This window comes from Podarcis gaigeae (assembly GCF_964106915.1).
Source record: "Podarcis gaigeae genome assembly, chromosome: 2".
Lineage (NCBI taxonomy): Eukaryota > Metazoa > Chordata > Lepidosauria > Squamata > Lacertidae > Podarcis > Podarcis gaigeae.
The window spans coordinates 57,024,295-57,044,619 of NC_139679.1; the positions used below are offsets into that span (position 1 = coordinate 57,024,295).

Here is a 20,325-nt window from a genome sequence, read left to right on the forward strand (position 1 = left end):
AAGTAGGAAGGAACTGAGTCTCTACTGGTGAGGCGAGTCATTTCAAAGTGGCTGTAGCACTAAACTCACTGGGGCATGATCCAAAATGAGAACTGGTGCAGTCATAAATCTTATGATCTTTGACAAAGTGGAGTAAATACTAAGAAACAGTGTAGCCTCCAGCAGTTCTTACATACACAGGACACGGGTGGTGCTGTGGTCTAAACCACTGCGTCTCTTGGGCCTGGCGATCAAAAGGTCTGAATCCCCGTGATGAGGTGAGCTCCCATTGCTCTGTCCCAGCACCTGCCAACCTAGCAGTTCAGAAATAGGTACCGCTGTGGTGGAAAGGTAAACAGCATTTCCATGAGCTCTGATTTCCGTCATGGTGTTCCGTTGTGCCAGAAGCAGTTTAGTCATGCTGGCCAAATGACCGGGAAAGCTGACTGTGGACAAACACCAGCTCCCTCGGCCTGAAAACGAGATGAGCGCCGCAACCCCATAGTCGCCTTTGACTGGACTTAACCATCCAGGGATCCTTTACCTTTACCTTTTGTTTACATACACAGCAAAGAGGGAGCAAACAACAATAGTTCGAAAACTTTAAAAAAACAACAACAGTAAAAAACATAGTTGCCAACAGGCATGGAAAAATAAAAGGTCTGCACCCATTAAAAACTAGTCCAGGTGGTCCAGGATGTTTTGCTACTAGAGGCAAAATAGAAAATGGATGAGGGAATGAGCGGTGCGCTCCCCCAAGGTCAAATCTGCTGCCCCTCCCAATTGCCTGATGACTGCCACCTTGAGACCACTGCCTCATAATGCCTCATGGGATGGCTAGCCCTGCCACTGCCACAGAGAAGACGTTTTCTTCACCCACCTCACACCATGAGGCAGTTGGGGATGGTGGTAGATAAGGGATCCAATTTTAAAATCCAGGCAGTCAAATGTGGGGAGAAATGATCTACGGGTGTCCTGTCCCCAAGCAACTTGGGGCTTTGAAGATTAATACTAGCACTCTGAACTAGACCAGGAAACTGGAATACAGAAAAAAACTTATTTCTAGAGTGTACAAGTTATTACTAGAATGGGAGACAAAAGGTGAACTGGTAAATAAGCTGTTGGGCGAGGGGTATAGAACATAATATAGAATTCAGTGCACATGAGAAATTATGGAAGAAAGACTTAAAATTTACAGCATGTTACAATTTTATGAAAATGATCAGTAGTATCTGACGCCTAGTAAATTAGCAAAGATGTATAAGTCAGAATCAGATATTTGTTGGAAATGTAAAGAGAAAGAAGGTACTTTCTATCATATGTGGTGGACATGCAAAATGGCTAAGGGCCTCTGGGAGATGATACACAATGAAATGAAGAGGGGGGAGGCTCTTTGTAAAAAGCTTTTCTTTTAGGAATTGTTTCAGATGTACCTAGAGATCGGGGGGGGGGGTCCTTAAAAAAAAGGAAAAAAGGAAAGGAAAATCTTTTCATGTATGCAACTACAGCAGCCCAAATGGTATATGTTCAGAAATGGAAGGAGGGTAAACACCCACAAAGCAGGAATGGCAGATGAAACTGATGGACTATGCAGAAATGGTAAGTTTAATTAGTAGAATAAGAGACCAGGAAGAAAGAGACTTTCAGGAACACTGGAAAAGATTTGAAATATTTAGAATATTTGAAAAACTATTGTAAACCAATTAAAACTGATTAGAGTAAATTCAGAAGTATAATGCAAACTGAGATAAAAAGGGGGGAAAGAACATGAAATAACTAGAATATGCAGTGGTAAAGGTTAAATAAAATGAAACATGGAACAGGGGGAAGGGAAGTCAAGGTGAAATGTATGGTTTGTATTTTGGTGACTGTAAATGTGTAAATTTTGTAAAATTGGGGGGGGGAAATAGGGAACCACCTGGACATTCTAATTTGGGCCGAAAGCATAGATAATCCTGTACATGATGAAGTCCTATTTCCATTGAATAGCAACAATTGCTCATTATGACCATGATGTCAAGATTGATGTGGTTTTGCGATTTTGAGGAGGGTGGAGATTCTGCACATACTGACAGCTATCTTTTTTTCCGTTGTTACACATATAAATATTCAGCTTGCAAAGGAGCAACAAGCAGTAAGGATTGTTGTAGTGCCTAATAATCAAAAGGACGATGCCCGTGTTTCTGAAAGCAATCCTGGCAATCTGCTTGTTGGTAGATATTGTCTCTACCACTCCATTAAGACAACCAGAACTGATGGATGATACAAAATTTAAAAGATATGTTGCACAGTTAAACACCAGCCTTGGTCCAGCATGTGAGAGCTTAAAGGTAAGTCAAATATCATATTTGTTTTTATTGTCATGTCATTATGTACTGTGGCCAATTTATTGCTCATTGAATAATCACAAAGAAGGCAAGGAGGATGTTTTGTTATTAAACCAACTTCCGTTGGCAAAATGTGCTAACTTTTCTCTCTCTCTCAAAATGTCCTAAGAAGAAGAAGAAAAAGGGTTGTACTTTTTTACACAACATAAATGGTTCAATAGGATGTATCACTTTACTCAATATTCAGATTCATTCCTTGGAAGCATCAGTGTTTTATCTTTCTAGGAAACCTTTAACAGCAGCATGTTGATGATGCTACTGATTCAGAATCTTTACCATGATTGCCACTTTAAAAAAGAAATATATTATTATTTTGCAAGTGTATAGGTACTAGACAAAATCTTCATTACATTATTAATTCTAAACCACATCAGAACTTTCCTTTCATTCAACAATGATTTCAGTAATTATTCATTGATGTATGCTACTTTGAGCACTTTGCAGAAAGGTAGGCTAGAAAGTGTAAAAGTAAATAACTATTGGATAAAAATTGTGCTGCTGAAAGCTTAAGATATTTGCGAGTTGCTGTTAGTGGACCGGGCTAGTATCTAATCTAGAATCATAAGCATTAATATAAGCAGAAACCAGTAACAATTATTTAGTGAATATGTTCTCAGCACAATGAGACAACAAGAAAATCCCAAAGTAATCTCCTTTCTTTGTAAAATCTAGAACTGAAAGTTACAGGTCACACATTCTGCTCTGCCCAGGGACCAGAATCCAGAGATATGATGCTGAAGTCCATGGCTCTACAGTGTATCTTAGAGCAACTGGCACAATATACATGATACTGGTCCACCTATTACCCCTTTAACCATGTTCCCTCATGCTGGTAGGCTTCTGTGCATGAAATATATAGGAACAAGCTGCCTGTAATAGATTGTTTTCACAAATGGATTCAGGTTTCTTCTATATGAGGGCAAATGTGTTCCCCTCACTCAGTTCAGCTTGCATGGTTTACAGTTTTAGGCTTTAAAAAAAAGTCTTCCTGAAGTCCTTTGCAGAACATCATTTTTTTCAGGAACACCCAGCCTGGTATCTTTGACAAACCTACAAATGAGCCATGATGCTGGCAATTGGTTGTCCCCAACATCTGGTAATCGCACATACGCTGCCTTTGGAGGTGAAGACTTCATGTTGAATTACTGTAGCCATTGAGAAACTCCTTCTCATTGAATCAGTCTAGTCCATGTTTGAAGAAGACCAGCATGCACTTCCTTCCTCTAAAATGGAAATGAGAGTGGGTGCAGGAAACAGTTGCCCAAGGTCTAGCCAGCGAGTCAGGACTCGCTTGCCAAAGTTTCCTTCCTTAACCAATTTATTGCCTTTTGTTTTACAGAATTCATCTTGTGGTAATGAAGAAATAAGAAAGATTCACTTTGAACATAATGCTGAGAAAATTGTAAGTGAAAAGTTTATGTCCTTAACCCAAAATGTATAGCTTGAAAGTGTTTAGCAGCAAAAACCGAGCTGTTTGGGGCATGTGGTGGGTGGGCTGAATGGACATTTAGAAAATCTTCTGTAATTTATATGGCTACTTTATTGAGGAGTGTCCACAGTTGGCATCAAGCCATTCTTTATTCATTATTTTGAAATGCTACAGATTGCTGTCCATATAGTCAAAACGTTTGTTGCTATGGCAGGGCAGTGGAAGCGACACTAAATTATCAGGTTGCAAAAAAGCAATTCCACTGAAAATGTTCTCAACACTTGGGAATTGCAACACAGTTTCCCAGTACAGGATAAAATATAAATTATGCATTGGAGAAAACTGCATGTTTTTCATAAATATCAATATATTACTTTTTATTTAATTTTCTGCTTTCCTCAGTTATAAAGGTTTTTGGATGCGCTGCTTCTCAGCCTGCTACTTCATTTGATTCAGGCAGGTCTCTTCACAGTACGTGATATGGTTCAGGCTCATAGAACTTTAAACCACTATGAAAAATGTGGTTGCAGAAATTTACAAACTATGTAATGCCTTGTTAGGGACCTGGGTGGCACTGTGGGTTAAACCACAGAGCCTCGGACTTGCCGATCAGAAGGTTGGCAGCCTGAATCCCTGTGACGGGGTAAGCTCCCGTTGCTTGGTCCCTGCTCTTGCCAACCTACCAGTTCGAAAGGTTTCCTGCTTGGCAGGGGGTTGGACTTGATGGCCCTTGTGGTCTCTTCCAACTCTATGATTCTATGATTCTATGAAAGCACATCAAAGTGCAAGTAGATAAATAGGTACCACTCTGGTGGGAAGGTAAACGGTGTTTCCGTGCACTGCTCTGGTTCGCCAGAAGTGGCTTAGTCATGCCGGCCACATGACCCGGAAGCTGTACGCTGGCTCCCTCAGCCAATAAAGCGAGATGAGACCACGACCCCAGAGTCGGTCACAACTGGACGTAATGGTCAGGGGCCCCTTTACCTTTATCTAATGCCTTGTTATGACCAGCCAGGGGTATGTAGGAAAGGAGCCTTGCTTCTGCAAGTGTTGAGGCCTTCTCATTAAATCTTTAAGCCTGTCTCAGTCTGGAGTACAAGGAAGTACTTAGTTGGGAGAGAAACAGCAGAATCCTTGCCATGTCTATTCACAAGTTACGTAGTCCTACTGAATTCATTAGGCTTTACCCCACTGTAAGTGTGGTTAGAATTGCAGCCTAAAGCTGTATTGTCATACACTCTTGCCTTGAAGTAAGTCCTACTGAACTCAGGAGGGCTTACTTCTTAGAAGGCATGGTTAGGATTTCAGTCTTACAATCTTGGAAGTGACATCCTTCTAGAATGACATGTGCTTTTTTTGGAATATTGTTATTACACTTCAAAGAACATGTTAAAAGACACACATGATTTTTGTAATTATGTATGCCATGCAAGTAGCTGACCAAGGGAAAACCATCAGGGATTGATCCGCTATAGCATGAAACATAAATAAATTAGATTATACATAATGATAACGAGTAACTTGAGTCTTGAGAACATTATCTCCCTAAACAAGTAGTTCAGTTAAAAAAAGTATTGTGTCAAGTAAGAAATATGAACAAACCTTGTACTCAGTATGTATTGAAGTAGTCATTCTACATTCAACTTTGAACTTTTCTCAACAGTGTCAAACTTACAAAAACGTATTTTTGGATGTCCACTGTGCCCTCGATAAAGTTGCAAAAAGCAATCCAACTGAATGCAACAAAACTGTGTCTAAGATCCAGCCACACCCAGAGCTGTTTGACAACCAAGTGAGTATTCTCTGAACATATCTATTTCCCATCAGTGAGAATCTTGTGAAAATCCAATCTTATTCGCTGACTCAGATCTTATCAGATGTGCGGAAAATCTGAAGAGAGATTTGCTTAACCAAACTTTGATCCAGCAGGTCAGATAGGCCTTTTGCAAGGCACAGCCACAGAATGATGAGAGAAGCTCTCAGACCTGTGAGAATTAATCAGTACTTAAATACGATCAGAATATGGGCCAAGAAAATGTGTGGAATAGCCTGTGGTAGATAGAAAGTTTGCCCCTGCCCCTTTCAGACACTATTGGGGAGGGATTCCAGTATGGGATATATTTTTACAAGCATATTTATAAATTGCTTTATCTTGACCTAAGAGATCAGCTCTAATCATTTGTCTCTAAAACAATACTACGACTACGACGACTACTACTACTACTACTACTAATCTTCTGAATGAGCCAAAATTCATTCAGGCCTACTTCTACAAATTACCGTTTTGGTAGCTTTGTACTGTTGGCGCTGTGCAGCCATATCAACTCTCCTTTTGTCTCCCTTTAAAGACCAGCTGCACTTTACCAAACGATGATGACATGCTAATGAAGGAATTCTGCCTCAGACTACAAAACTACGTCAGCCACTTATATGCCAACTGTGCGAAGAGCTAAAAGTGTACATCATAAGGAGTAAGAAGATGTTTGTTTCATAGGAAACCATGGCATCTGACATTGTCCTGGAAACCAACACTTCATTTGTGTTTGTTATTCTTAATGTCTGCTATCGAAAGGGTTAAAGCAATAATTAATTTCTCCAGCCAGGAAAAAAAGAAAACCAATAATAATACAAACTACCCACAGCAGTGAGCTCAAAGACCCTTGAGCGTTATCATATGTATTTGGAGGCTGCTACCGTGGGCAAAGATTTGAGGACCAAAATCAAATCCACACCATTCGTTTAAAGTCCATGGCTTTCTTCCAAAGAATCCTGGGAACTGTAGTTTGGTAATGGGGCGGGGAGTTGTCGCTTTGTGGTGGGTAAACTACAGTTCCCAAGATTATTTGGGGTCGCAAAAGAACATCTCCTTAAAAAATGACTGGAACAAAGAACAGACCCTCCAAGTGCCCTATTTTCCAGGGACATTCCTGATTTAGAGAAGCCATCCCGATTTCTGATTTGATCCCAGAATGTCCTGCTTTTCCTTAAGACATCCCTATTTTAATTGGAAAAGTGTCGGAAGATATGGAGTCATCCGACCCCCAAACTGTGTGAAAGCAACCCTGTACTATATAGAAAAGTTTTCTTAATATTTCATGTATTATTATATGTTGGAAGCTAGCCCAGAGTGACTGGGGCAACCCAGTAAGATGTGTTGGGTATAAAATTATCATTCTTGAATGGGACGTCCCTATTTTCATCAGAGAAATGTTGGAGGACGGTATGAAAGAAGAAGAAGCTCTCTCAAAGTCTGGTTGTGCCCAAGGGTGGCAGCAGCAGCCTTTAAGTGCCCATCTAGGAACTGAAGGTGGAAACAGGTTGAACCAGAAGCAAAAAATTTAAGGCAAATATAGTACAGTACAGCAATATTCCTCCCTCTTATCCCACAGGAGAGTCCATGGATTTAGGGCATTTTCATATGAGACACTTTTTCAGACTGCAGGCACACCGCACATTTCAGTCAGATGGCTTTCCCCAAAGAATCCTGGGAATTGTAGTTTGTTAAAAGTGCTCTGTGTGGGTTGCATTTTCTATCAAGGCATGCCTTAACATCAGCAGGGAATCCATTTTTATTTTATTTCTTAAATTTGTTGTTATATAGTTGCAACTGACGACTTTTTACCAAGCAGTAGTTTAGCATGGTGTGCGTGTATGTCACTGCTGTCTGATTTGTTCTGTCAAGTCCTACAGAAAATGTTAGCATAAATCTTGGGCAGATGTGTGGTAAAGTGGTTGTCTGCATCTATCCATCCATTCATAAAGATGGAGGGGTGTATGAAAGCACTGAAATAGAGTTTATTTCCTCTTAACAGTTTCATGACATTGGGTTGAACTTATTTATTTCTGTTCTATTTAACATATTTAATATTTTATATTATAAATATTTTCTTATCAAGATTAGAAAACAAACCTGTGATTAAGTGATACAATAAATGAGATATTTTGTTGAAATTAGTAACCATAAGAGTTATGACCATTATTTAATATTTAAAACCATAGTTATATATTTTCTTGTTTGTAGTTATGTAATTGGTACTGTTATTGTTTTCATAAACTTTCCTCATTTTGTACTGAAGAATAATTTTATACATGTTTGTACTGCAATTGCATTTATTCTGTATTTAAATTGATATGGATTTCTTATGTGCTGTTTTTATATTAAGTTAATAATGAAAATATTTAAGTTACCGAACACACAATAAAATTTTGTGCAAGAGTGAAGTGTTTTCCTTTGATTTTAAGAAGACTTGGATCGAGTCATTTGTGAAGCGGTATGAATTGGGCTTGACATTACACTTTATTGGGTAAAGCTGAACCAGCAACAAGGATTACAAACCCAATAAATTTGCTCACCTCACACTTTTCAGTGCATTTGCTCATCACTTTCCTAAGCACAAAAATATGTATTTTTTAAAGAAGATTTATTGTGCTAGGGTGATGGAGTGCTTTAATTCACTGTAATTGTGCACACTTAAAATTTGAGTATTCTTTTTACTAAAACGAGCCCAGGAAGGGAAATATATCTACACTAATACAAATAAGACTTCTAGAAACAGTTTAAAACAACCTTTTAAAACAGCTTAAAGCTCTTCAAAGCAATCACCTGCTCTGCAACTAAGTACTATGCACTTGAATCCCTCACACAAAATTGTGACACTCTGGAGAATGATCACATTAAGCCTTGGCCTAATCGTCCTCAGTATTCCCATTTGTACAGTGAGATGGAGGGTGGACTGTGTTTTACAAGGCCTTCCGTGTGCTGAATTCTGTAAATACGTACGTCAAATTCGTGGACATTTGTTTCTGCTTGTGGCACATTCCTAATTGCACTGGACTCAACTTGCCATTCTCCACTAGCCACCCTGGTCTCACCTCTGGGCCATTGCCAGGCTTCACCTCAAGCCCCACTCCTGATAGCAACACTTCGTTGAAAACACTAATAAACAATTAAAGAGAAGAAGAATTGCACTGAATGGATGAGTGGGTGTCTATCAGTGTGTGGGAATGCTGGGATGGTGAGAAGGGTTGGACTCACCAGCGCCATCTAGCAGCTCTTTTCCTCTTGAGCTAGCTTTGACATTCACCACCAAACAGTTATAATCCATCTGCGCTTTCTTGCTCTCTCTTTTGTTCTCCCGCCCCTCCCTCCAGTAATAATAATAAATAACAACAACAACAACAACATCACCCTCAACATGTTTTCTAATTGCCTTGTAAGTCGGAACTGTCTTATGAACAAATGTCACCACTCCCAGTCTTGTCATAACTCAGACAACTGCTGTCTCTCTCCTAACAAAAGTCTTTCCCATTCTCTCTTTCAGTTAGTGAGAGTACTGACCTGCCTGTCCAATGCCTTATCTTGATGGCTTATAAGGAAAGCCCACCACCCTTATTACTGTACTTTCTTATGCTGCAGTCTTACCCAAAGCCCACATCCCTTCTCATGACATAACACATTCCTAAACCCATTTAACTTCTTAAAGGACACTTGAAGGAGTAATATTAACTACACAGGTTCAGGTTTCTCTGCAGTCCTTGCATAGCCTACAATTGCCACGCAAATGTTGGGACCTTCGCAAAAATGCTTAAGCCATCACGGCTTCTCACTTTGTCATACAGAGTCCCAGGACTGGTACACACCAGGGCAAGCTGGGGATGGGGAAGGAGAGATTGGTGTAGGAAGTACTCACAGAGTGACGGAGGATGGTGAGGCAATGGGACACAAGAACCAGAGCAGCAGGACCCATCTCCAGGGACAGAGAACCCCCTGTCTCCTCAAACACAGCAGGCTCTGAGGCATAGGGAGCAGAAAGCTGTCCAGGTGGGGCTCGCTAGCTCTGAGAGGAGGTGTGTGATTCCTTAGCTGGAGTAGGCTCAGAACAGGTGAGGCTCACTTGCCTCATCAAGCCCACATGCTGCAATCAGCATGCAGAGTACACAAGGGCAGCGGAGCTGTGTCTGCTCAACTACTTGGATACTTCAGGATCTCTGAGGGACTGTGCTTTGGTTTGGACTTTGGCCATGTGGATTGACTCTGGACATACCTGTTGTACTGTCTTGCTGCCAGGTAGGCCAGGGATTTGGGACAGGTGTGCAGGTGATTCAACCAGGATTCACCACAGCACCAGAATGCTGCAGTTGCTTACACAGTCCTAATTTGCTCAGAAGTTTGAAACACTTAAGAAAAAGGGAAGCTTGTGTATCCTTGAACTCAAAAGCTTATATGTCCCTGGTCCCCAAAACAAACATTGGCGTACCTCATATCATACACCTGTGCAATTGCAACAATAATAGTCACATACTATAGTCTATATATATATACACACACAACCCTATAGTTAGTTGTATTATTGATTTGGTGTTTTCTTTTGCCCTCAGGCTTCCCTTGCACGCAATACATAAATTCAAAGACTTCTGTGTTTAAAATGCCACAGTTTTGTGTGTTTACTCTAATAACTTTGGTACCTGAACAGGAGAAAACGTCCAAGCAGTGATACTGATGTAGAATAGAGTGTCCCCATTTGCACCTGAGGAATGTTGGAGGGTGAGGCCTGGCACAAAGTATCTGAGGGTTAAGTTGTCAGATACCACTCTCTCATTGTAATATCTCTTTCGCATTTCCCTTGTGGCCAGGCTTTCCCTTGTGGCCAGGCTTCTGTCATACTCGTGGGCCAAGTCCAGCTGCAATCACAATTGCAAATAAGGACCCTCCCGTGTAGAAGTTCCTGAGTGGGGCTTGAAGAGGAGCTTAGTGATGGTGCAGAGGTAGACATACAGTAGGTGGCTGGTGGATAATGGGAAGTCAGGGATAGTGCAATTTAAGATGTTCCACGTGCAGAAACAAACGTTCATGAGATAGACCAGATATCTATGGAATTAAGAATGTGAAGGGCATTGTAAAAAGTACTCTTTCCCAACGCTCTGTACAAATGGTAATAATGAGAGTGAGTAAGTTAAGGCTTAATGTAATCATTCTATGGGTACCTCCAGAGTCCAGGCTGTCACTATTTTGCAGGAGGGATTCAAGTAGGCAATAAACCTTATTTGAAACTTGTATTAGTATTGATATGTTTGCCTCCCTGGGCGCCTTGAAGTGAATGCAATACTGGAATTTTAGGTGAAAGTGAATTAAAGCACTCTATCTCCCTAGCACAATGAATTGACCTAAAAAGCAAAGGCTATTGTGAGGTGAACTAATTTATTTAGTTTGTGATCTAGTTTAGTTACAGGTGATTTTGTGATTTAGTTTAGTTACAGGTTCAGATTGCCCAACGGAGTGTAATGTCAAATGGAAATGTATACTGTTTCAAAAATGACTCTTTTCAAGCTTTATGTAGATATTTTCATAAATATAAAGGGAAAACAATCAAGGGAAAACAGGAGTCTTGCTTGATATTTTATTGTGCGTTTTGTTACTGAAACATTTTCATTCTCAACTTAATATATAAAAGGCACATAAGAAAACCATATCAGTTTAAATATAGTATTAATTTAATTGTAATACAAACATGTATAAAATAATTATATAGTACCAACTTAGTAACGGTGTCAATAATATAACTAAAAAGAATACAATATGTAACTTTAACTATAACTTTAAATATTAAATAATGGCCACAACTTAAAAGTCTTACTGTTACTGATTTCAATAAAATATTTCTCTCTAGATGTGCTCAGCATTATTGCATCACTTAATCACAGGTTTGTTTTCCAATGTTGATCGGAAAATACTTAGAATATGCAACATTAAATATGTTAAATAGAACAGAAATAAATAAGTTCAACCCAATGTCATGGAACTGCTAAGAGGCAATAAACACTATTTCAGTGTTTTCACACACCCCTCCATCTTTATGAATGGATGGATAGATGCAGACAACCATTTTACAACACATCTGACCAAGATTTATGCTGACATTTTCTGTACAACTTGACAGAACAATCCAGACAGCAGTGACATACACACATGCACCATGTTAAATTACTGCTTGGTAAAAGGTCATCAGTTGCAGCTTTATACTAAAAACAACACAGAATAGCAAATAACAAAGAATAAGAAATAAAATAAAATGTGATTGCCCTTAGATGCTAAGGCATGGCCATACAACGGGACACTTCTCCATTAGAACAACCCAATTTAGGGACAACTGTTTCTTCATGGTTCAGTGGCTTTTTTTTGGTTTTAGGAGATGTCAGAGATCTTTGCCCTTTCTATTCTCCAGCCCCCACACCCAAAATTCCAGGGAACTGTAGTTTACCCATTACAGAGCTATAATTCCCAGCCCCTAACAAACTGCAGTTCCCACGATTCTTTGGTGGAAAGCCATGTGCTTTAACTGTGCTATAAGTGAATGGTGTGGATGTGACTCCAGTCCTCAAATCTTTGCGCAAAACATCAACCTCCAAATACATATGGCGAAGCTCAAGGGGTCTCTGAGCTCGCTGCTGTGCGTTAGATTGCATTATTATTGATTTATATTTCCTGGCTTAATAAATTAATTGTTGCATTTCCCTATTTGACTGCATACATTAAGAATAACAAACATGAATGAGTTGTTGGTTTCCAGAACAATGTCGGGTGCCATGGTTTCTTATTGGGGGGAAAAGAGATCCTCCTAGTTCTTATGATGTACACTTTTTCTTGTCCACATAGCAGATATGTAAGCTTCTGACGTAGTCCAATAGAGATGGACAGAATTCCTTCATTGGCCTGCTACCAATGTTTGGCAAAGTGCAGTTGGTCTTTAAAAGAAGATGGGGGGGGAGGAGAGTTAAATTGACCATACAGTTCCAACAGTACAATGCTAATAAAATGGTAATTAGGAGGAGGAGGCCTGAGCTTATTTTGGCCCATTGAAAAGATTTATTTTTTATTGGTTTTCCCGACAGTTGATTAGAGCTGACCTCTCAGGTAAAGTAAGTTAAAGCAATTTGTAAATACATTTGTAAAAATATATCCCAACCCACCGAGAATCCCTTCTGAACGTTTAAAAAAGGGGGCGCAAACTATTTCCCTACTATGTCTCACTAATGAGAAATATATACATTTACAAAAAATACTCACATGGTCTTCATACAGAGAGTCGGGTAGAAGCATATTTGATACAGTGCTGTTGCAAGCACTTTGAGAGACATTTTTCAGAGCCTCGTTGACTTGGCAAAATACTCTGCCGTAAGTTTTGCACTGTTGAAAAAAAGGTTTAAAATTGAATGCAGCATGACCGCTTCAATGCAGTTTGAATGCAAGGTTCATTCTTTTTTTGTCATTTGAGGTGATACTTTATTATTGCACTATCTGTTTAGGAGGGAAATATTCTCTAGAATTTATATGTACAGTCATACCTCGCATTTTATGTGCTTCAGGTTGAGTGCTTTCGCGGCAACCCAAAAGTAACGGAGCGTGTTATTACCGGGTTTCGCTGCTCGCGCATGCGCAGACGCTCAAAATGACATAACACGCATATTTTAATCTGGTTTTTGAAGTGCAAAAGTGCTGTTCAGAAAAAGCATGTGCCCTTCTAGCAGGTTGCCAGCCAGACACATGACATAATAACTATGCAGGTGCCCCTGCAACCCCAGAACTCTGAGCGTCCTCCAGTATGCGCAGCTCTGGAAAAGGCATTCCCCTTCTTCTCCAGTGCGCTTCAGCAAATTATATCAAATGATACATGTACAGTGGTACCTCGGGTTACATACACTTCAGGTTACATACGCTTCAGGTTACAGACTCCGCTAACCCAGAAATAGTGCTTCAGGTTAAGAACTTTGCTTCAGGATGAGAACAGAAATCATGCTCCGGTGGCGCGGCGGTGGCAGCAGCAGCAGGAAGCCCCATTAGCTAAAGTGGTGCTTCAGGTTAAGAACAGATTCTGGTTAAGAACAGACCTCCAGAATGAATTAAGTACTTAACCTGACGTACCACTGTACACTAATCTTCTAGCATAACACAGCAAGAAGCGTGAGACATGGTAGAGCTAATCTATGTATTTATTTACACACTATGCACAGACAAAGGAGTCATGGCATCCTCTCTCTCCAGCTCCGAGAGAAGAAACAGGCAGAAGTAAAAGCAAAAGTACAGTGATACCTCGGGTTAAGAACTTAATTCGTTCTGGAGGTCTGTTCTTAACCTCAAACTGTTCTTAGCCTGAGGTACCACTTTAGCTAGTGGGGCCTGCCGCTGCCACTGCGCCGCTGTTGCATGATTTCTGTTCTCATCCTGAGGTAAAGTTCTTAATGCGAGGTACTGTTTCTGGGTTAGCAGAGTCTGTAACCTGAAGCGTATGTAACCTGAAGCATCTGTAACCTGAGGTACCACTATACAGTATAATAAGTATATACAGTGGAAGAGATAAGACTGTCTTCCATTCCCACACTCTTCTCAGAGAGGCATGTGATTTACACCAATCTCTTCTGCAGCATCGGAGGCGTGAAATACTAACCAGATGTACGCCTGGAGACTTCAAGATTGAAGACTCCTTAGAAAAAGCCCCAGTGAGTTCCATATGACTTACTCCAAGGCAAGAATGTATGACAGCAATAGGCTGCAATTTTAACAACATTTATCTGGGAGTAAACTCCAATGACTTAAGTAAGACTAACTTCTGAATAGACATGGTTAGCATTGTGGCGCTTGTCTCCTAACCAATGACTTCCTTGTACTCCAGACTGAGAAAGGCTTAAAGTTTTAATCAGAAGGCCTCAACACTTGCAGAAGCAAGGCTCCTTTTCCACATACCCCTGGTTGGTCGTAACAAGGCATTGCATAGCTTATAGATTTCTGCCACCACATTTTTCTTAGTGGTTTAAAGTTCTATGAACCTGAACCATATCACGTATTGTGAAGAGACCTGCCTGAATCAAATGAAGTAGCAGGCTGAGAAGCAGCACTTCCAAAAACTTTTATAACTGAGGAAAGCAGAAAACTAAGTAAAAGTAATGTATTGATTTATGAAAAATGCTGCAATTTCCCCCAAAATGTAATCTAGCATTGTAGGTCACCCCAACAAATCTCCTGTACTGAGAAATTGTGTGGTAATTTCCAACTATGGAGAATGTTTTCAGTGGAATTCCATTTTTGAGGTGTGTTTTTCATTTAGTGTCCCTTCCATTGACCTGCCATAGCAACAAACACTTTGACAGCTTAGACAGTAATCTGTAGAGAAGTTCTCAAATAAAGTGTACAAGTTGTGAGACTCCTATGAAGGTTCTCAAGGTCCAAATATAGCATTTCAAAATAATGAAGGAAGAATGGCTGGATGCCAACTGTGGACACTCCTCAATAAATTAGCCATGGCTGATGTTTGAAAATTATGGAAGATTTTCTAAGTGTCCATTATGTCAAGGACATAAACATTTTGCTTACCGTTCGCTCAGCATTAGGTTCAAAGCGAATCTTTCTTATTTCTTCATTACCACAAGATGATTTCTGCAAAACAAAAGGCAATAAATTGGTTAAGGAAGGAAACTTTGGCAAGCGAGTCCTGACTCGCTGGCTAGACCTTGGGCAACTGTTTCCTGCACCCACTCTCATTTCCATTTTAGAGGAAGGAAGCAGGAGAAGTGCATGCTGGTCTTCTTGACAGCCTTTAAACATGGACTGGACTGATTCAATGAGAAAGAGTGTCTCAGTGGCTACAATAATTCAACATGAAGCCTCTACCTGCAAAGGCAGGGTATGCTTAGTTGCCAGATGCTGGGGACAGCCAACCTGGGATGGCAATTGCCACCATCAGGGCTCATTTGTAGACTTGCCAAAGATATGAGGATGGACGTTGCTGTGAAAAGGATGTTCTGCAAAGAACTCCAGGGAAAACAATCTTTTTTAAAAAACAACAACAACAACCCTAATGCTGTAAACTTTGCAAGCTGAATTGAGTGAGAGGAAACAAGAAGAAGAAACAATCTTTTGAAAATAATCTTCTACAGGCAGCCTGTTCCTGTATATTTCATGCACAGAAGTCTACCAGCATAAGGAAACATGGTTAAAGGGGTAATAGGTGGATTTGTATCATGTGTAATGTGCCAATTGCTCTAAGATACACAGGGAACACTATAGAGCTATGGACCTCAGCATCACATCTCTGGATTGTGGTCCCTGGGCAGAGCAGAATGTGTGACCTGTAATTTCAGTTCTAGATTTTACAAAGAAAGGAGATTACTCTGTGGTTTCCTTGTTGTCTCGTTGTTCTGAGAGCATTCACAAAATCACCATTACCAGTTTCTGCTTATTCATGATTCTAGATTAGATACTAGCCTGGTCTACTTATAGCAACTAGCAAATATATTAAGCTCTTAGCAGCCTAATTTTTATCCTGAAAATGTACACAGTTATTTATTCATTACATTTTCCACCCCACCTTTATGCAAGGAGCTCAAGGTGGCATACATCACTGAATGAAAGTTCTGATGTGGCTCAGGATTATAAAGTATTGAAAATCTTGTCTAGTAGCTGCACATTAACAAGATTGCCTTTTAAAAGTAGCGAACGTTTTAAATATTCATTTTGATTATTTCAGTTCTGCAACATGTACAATACCAAATTGGGTATCATTGTCAACATGCCTGCATGTTAAGTAAAGCAATACATCCTGTTGAACCATTTCTGCTGTGTAAGAAAGTATTCTTAGAGAGAGTGCACATTCTGAGAGAGAAAGTAACAACATCTGGCTCCCATTAAGTTGATTCAGTAATAAATCTTTCCTCCTTGCCTTCTTTGCAATTGTTAAACAAGCAATAAATTGGCTGCAAAACATAATAAAAAAAAATTATGTACCTCCAGGTTCTCACATTCCGTAACGAGCCATTTCTGTAATATTGTTAGTTTTCTTTGAAATCTGCACTTGTCCGTTTTCTGTACCTCTCTTCTGAACTTGCCTAGTTGTTTTAACGGAGTAGTAGAGATAATTTCTACCAGCAAACAGATTGCCAGGATTGCTTTCAGAAACACAGCCATCGTCCTTTTGATTATTAGGAGCTACAGACAAGATCCTTACTGCTTGTTGCTCTTTTGCAAGCTGGATATTTATATGTGCAACAGGGGGAAGGAGATAGGTGGTGTGGAATCCCCACTATCCGCAAAAGCGCAAAACCACATCTATCTGATTATGTGGAAGATCTCTCAATGCTAAATGAGTAATTGTTGCTGCTTAATGGAAATCGCAAGCAGGGCTTGTGTGAAGAAGGTTGTCTTTGCCTTGGCCCTAAAGCTCAATTAGAATGTCCAGTGGGTTTCAAGGTCCAGTTCAGAGTTCTGGTATTACTTTTTTTTTTATAATATTTTTATTAAGTTTGTAAAATACAGAAAAAAGAATAAAGAGCATGTTATAAGAATAAAATAGAAAGATTACAAATTTTCTTGTTCTTTTTTCCAAATCTACTGGACTTCCCCACATCCTCCCAACCCTGCATTCTCTGTGAACATAACATCAGCAATTTGTTAACTTATTTCATTACTTATTGTATCTTTCGTTTTATCATGTTACCCAATTTCAAATGTGTTATAACCCAAATCATGTACATTTTCATTTAAACACAATAAAGTTATTTCCTTATTCTATCTCGGACTTCTTGTGCCTTAATTTCCATTTCTTTAGTTTAACATTACTGAAGCTAGAGTTTCCTAAAAGGTGCATTTTTTAACATTCATACAGCTTATAGTGTTTTTCCAGATAGTCCTTAAATTTTTTCCAGTCCTCCTCGATTGTTTCTTCTCCCAAGTCTCGGATTCTGCCAGTCATTTCGGCCAGTTCCATGTAGTCCATCAACTGTGTGTGCCATTCCTCCAGTGTGGGTAAATCTTGTGTCTTCCAATGTTTTGCAATCAGGATCCTTGCTGCTGTAGTAGCGTACATAAAAAAAGTTCTGTCCTTCTTAAGCACTCTCTGGTCCACCATGCCCAGGAGGAAGGCCTCTGGTTTCTTAGGTAAGGTAAATCTAAGTACCTTTTTTAGTTCATTATGAATCATTTCCCAAAAGGCCTTCACCAGGTCCACCAGAGGTGAAAGAATGTCCCTTCCGCCTCTTTACATTTCCAACATTTATTATCAGACAGGTGATATATCTTAGCAAGCTTGACTGGGGTCATGTACCACCGGTATATCATTTTCATAATGTTTTCCTTCAAGGCACTACATGCCGTAAATTTCATTCCGGTGTTCCATAACCTTTCCCAGTCTTCAAACATAATGTTATGCCCCAAATCCTGCGCCCACTTTATCATGGCAGATTTGACTGTCTCATCCTGAGTATTCCATTTAAGCAGCAGGTTATACATTCTCGAAAGTAGTTTACTTTTTGGTTCTAACAGTTCTGTCTCTAGTTTCGATTTTTCCACCTGGAATCCAACCTTCTTGTCTGCTTTAAAGACTTCTTGAATTTGTGCATAATGCAACCAGTCTCGCACCCTGTTTTTTAATTTTTCCAAGCTCTGCAACCTCCAATTGTCTCCAATCTTTTCAATTATTTCCCCATATTTAGGCCAATTGGCCTCCATGTTAGGTCTCTTACGTGCCTTGGCCTCCACCGGTGAGAGCTACCTCGGAGTCTTACTCTCCAGTAAGTCTTTATATTTTGTCCAGACCATTAAAATTGCTCTCCTAACAATGTGGTTTTTAAACAGTTTGTGCACTTTAACCTTGTCATACCACAAATATGCATGCCACCCAAAAGCATTGTCAAACCCTTCCAGATCTAGGACATCAGTGTTTTCCAGTAAAATCCAATCTTTCAACCAGCAGAAGGCTGCAGATTCATAATATAACCTCAAGTCTGGCAGGGCAAATCCCCCTCTTTCTTTCGCATCAGTTAATATTTTAAACTTTATTCGGGGCTTTTTGCCCTGCCAAACAAACTTAGAAATATCCTTCTGCCACTTTCCAAAACATTCCACCTTGTCCACGATCTGTAGGGTCTGAAACAAAAATAACATTAGAGTTCTGGTATTACTGTATCTATCAAAGCCACAATCCCCTTAAGCAGGCTCATGCGGGGTGATGGGGAGCTGGGCACACTTGACCCAGGCCTTGGAGGGCTAAGCTGGCAGGCAGGGGAGGGGGCGCCAGGGACCAGCTGCTTTTCTGTTTGAGTTTATAAAATATCTGCATCGGAGGCCTTTTCAAAATCTGCCTGCCTATTGATCTGAGGTGGGTGGTAAGGAAATGGTCTTCTTGGTGGCAGTGGTCTAGTTATTGAATGGCCTCCCACAAAAGGCCCACTTATGTTAGGATTTTGGTCACAAACCTTTTGTTTTCCCAGGCCTTTTAGCAACTATTTTTTTTACTGCTTCAGTTTTGACTATATATATGTACAGTGGTACCTTGGGTTACAGGCGCTTCAGGTTACAGACTCTGCTAACCCAGAAATTGCACCTCAGGTTAAGAACTTTGCTTCAGGATGAGAACAGAAATCGTGCCGTGGCGGCAGTGTGAGGCCCCATTAGCTAAAGTGGTACCTCAGGTTAAGAACAGTTTGAGGATAAGAACGGACCTCCAGAAAGAATTAAGTTCTTAACCCAAGGTACCACTGTATATGTATATATATCTTTGGAATTTTCTTGTTATCTCATTGTTCTGAGAGCATTCCTGTCTTTAAATATATATTATTTGCTGCCCTTTTGCTGGGTTATTGTTTCTATATTGCACATGGGTGTGTGTGTTAGGGGAGTGACAGTACCTCTGGTAGGGGACATGTTGTGCTCCTTCTGAGGTAGTTTGTCCATCTTTGGTCCCCACTCTGCATTCAGCTCTCACTTGTGGCTCTTAGAAGCTGGAAACAGCTTTGACTTGTCAGCTAAACCAGGGGAGGGTAGCCGGTGGGTCTCAAACCCTCAGTGAATTAGGAATTTCCCCTGCATACGAAGACAGGCTCTGAGTAGCTGAGAACAATAGTGGGCCCCACCAGTTCTAGTTCAAGACTCTATCTCATGCAGCACACCACGTGCTGGCATTTTTGCACTCACAGATAAAATAGCAAAACAAATTGCATGTCTGTCTCCCAAACTTGCATAAAGTAAATATTTGGGAGGTTTAAGTCCTGGACATTCTCTTGGATGTCAAGATAGCATCCATGATATGAGTAATGCCTGTTGGTTGGTTCATCAGCTGTATCTTCTTCTAGGAGCAGCAATGTAGCTAAATAATAATAATAATAATAATAATAATAATAATAATAATAATAATAATAATAATATTTATACCCCGCCCTTCTGGTTGGGTTTCCCCAGCCACTCTGTGCAGATCGCAGCATATATCAGAACATTCTATTTTTTTATATATAAATATTTATTGAGATTTTTTGAGTACAATGCATAAATAATAAACAACATTACTTATATCATGACATAGTTTCATCACTTCTTTGGACTCCCTCACATCTCCCGCTCCCACTTACATCGTTATAAAATTTTTTCAAGCAAATTATCATCTTGTTTACAACCTTATATCCGCTCATTTAAATAGAATCTAGCAGTTCTCCAGAAAATTCATATTTTCCTTAGTCTCACTTATCATCAAGTTCAAATCTAATTCAGTG

The 20,325-nt window shown here is 39.9% G+C and overlaps 2 protein-coding genes across 4 annotated transcripts; one reads left to right on the forward strand and one right to left on the reverse strand.

Moving 5' to 3' along the window:
• Window positions 1-811: 811 nt before the first annotated feature.
• On the forward strand, window positions 812-7,858 carry LOC310835510 (uncharacterized protein). Of its 3 annotated transcripts, XM_083720132.1 has the most exons (5): window positions 812-1,080; window positions 2,093-2,309; window positions 3,706-3,768; window positions 5,459-5,587; window positions 6,144-7,858. In XM_083720132.1, exons 2-5 carry the CDS (start codon window positions 2,151-2,153, stop codon window positions 6,246-6,248), a joined length of 456 nt encoding a protein of 151 aa, XP_083576258.1. In that variant the 5' UTR covers window positions 812-1,080; window positions 2,093-2,150; the 3' UTR covers window positions 6,249-7,858. The 3 variants fall into 3 exon arrangements, 1 of the variants encoding a protein (XP_083576258.1); XR_014559690.1 differs by lacking the exon at window positions 2,093-2,309 and having other exon boundaries at window positions 816-1,080; XR_014559691.1 differs by lacking the exon at window positions 2,093-2,309 and having other exon boundaries at window positions 820-1,088.
• A 3,320-nt stretch (window positions 7,859-11,178) lies between these two features.
• LOC310839728 (uncharacterized protein) lies at window positions 11,179-16,780 on the reverse strand. Its single transcript, XM_083728661.1, has 4 exons — window positions 16,571-16,780; window positions 15,161-15,223; window positions 12,860-12,979; window positions 11,179-12,537 (listed from the first exon to the last, which is right to left on the reverse strand). The coding sequence occupies exons 1-4, from the start codon at window positions 16,748-16,750 to the stop codon at window positions 12,418-12,420; spliced, it is 483 nt and encodes a 160-aa protein (XP_083584787.1). The 5' UTR covers window positions 16,751-16,780; the 3' UTR covers window positions 11,179-12,417.
• Window positions 16,781-20,325: the final 3,545 nt, after the last annotated feature.

What these genes read in the sequence shown, in the direction of transcription:
- LOC310835510 (XM_083720132.1), top strand. Translation starts at nt 2,151, where the DNA reads ATGCCCGTGTTTCTGAAAGCAATCCTGGCAATCTGCTTGTTGGTAGAT. An exon ending in CAGCATGTGAGAGCTTAAAG is followed by an intron (nt 2,310 to 3,705) that starts GTAAGTCAAATA and finishes TTTGTTTTACAG; the next exon opens with AATTCATCTTGTGGTAATGA. An exon ending in CAGAGCTGTTTGACAACCAA is followed by an intron (nt 5,588 to 6,143) that starts GTGAGTATTCTC and finishes CTCCCTTTAAAG; the next exon opens with ACCAGCTGCACTTTACCAAA.
- LOC310839728 (XM_083728661.1), bottom strand. Translation starts at nt 16,750, where the DNA reads ATGGCTGTGTTTCTGAAAGCAATCCTGGCAATCTGTTTGCTGGTAGAA. An exon ending in AACCTAATGCTGAGCGAACG is followed by an intron (nt 12,980 to 15,160) that starts GTAAGCAAAATG and finishes TTTTTTCAACAG; the next exon opens with TGCAAAACTTACGGCAGAGT. An exon ending in ACTCTCTGTATGAAGACCAT is followed by an intron (nt 12,538 to 12,859) that starts GTGAGTATTTTT and finishes CTTCTTTTAAAG; the next exon opens with ACCAACTGCACTTTGCCAAA.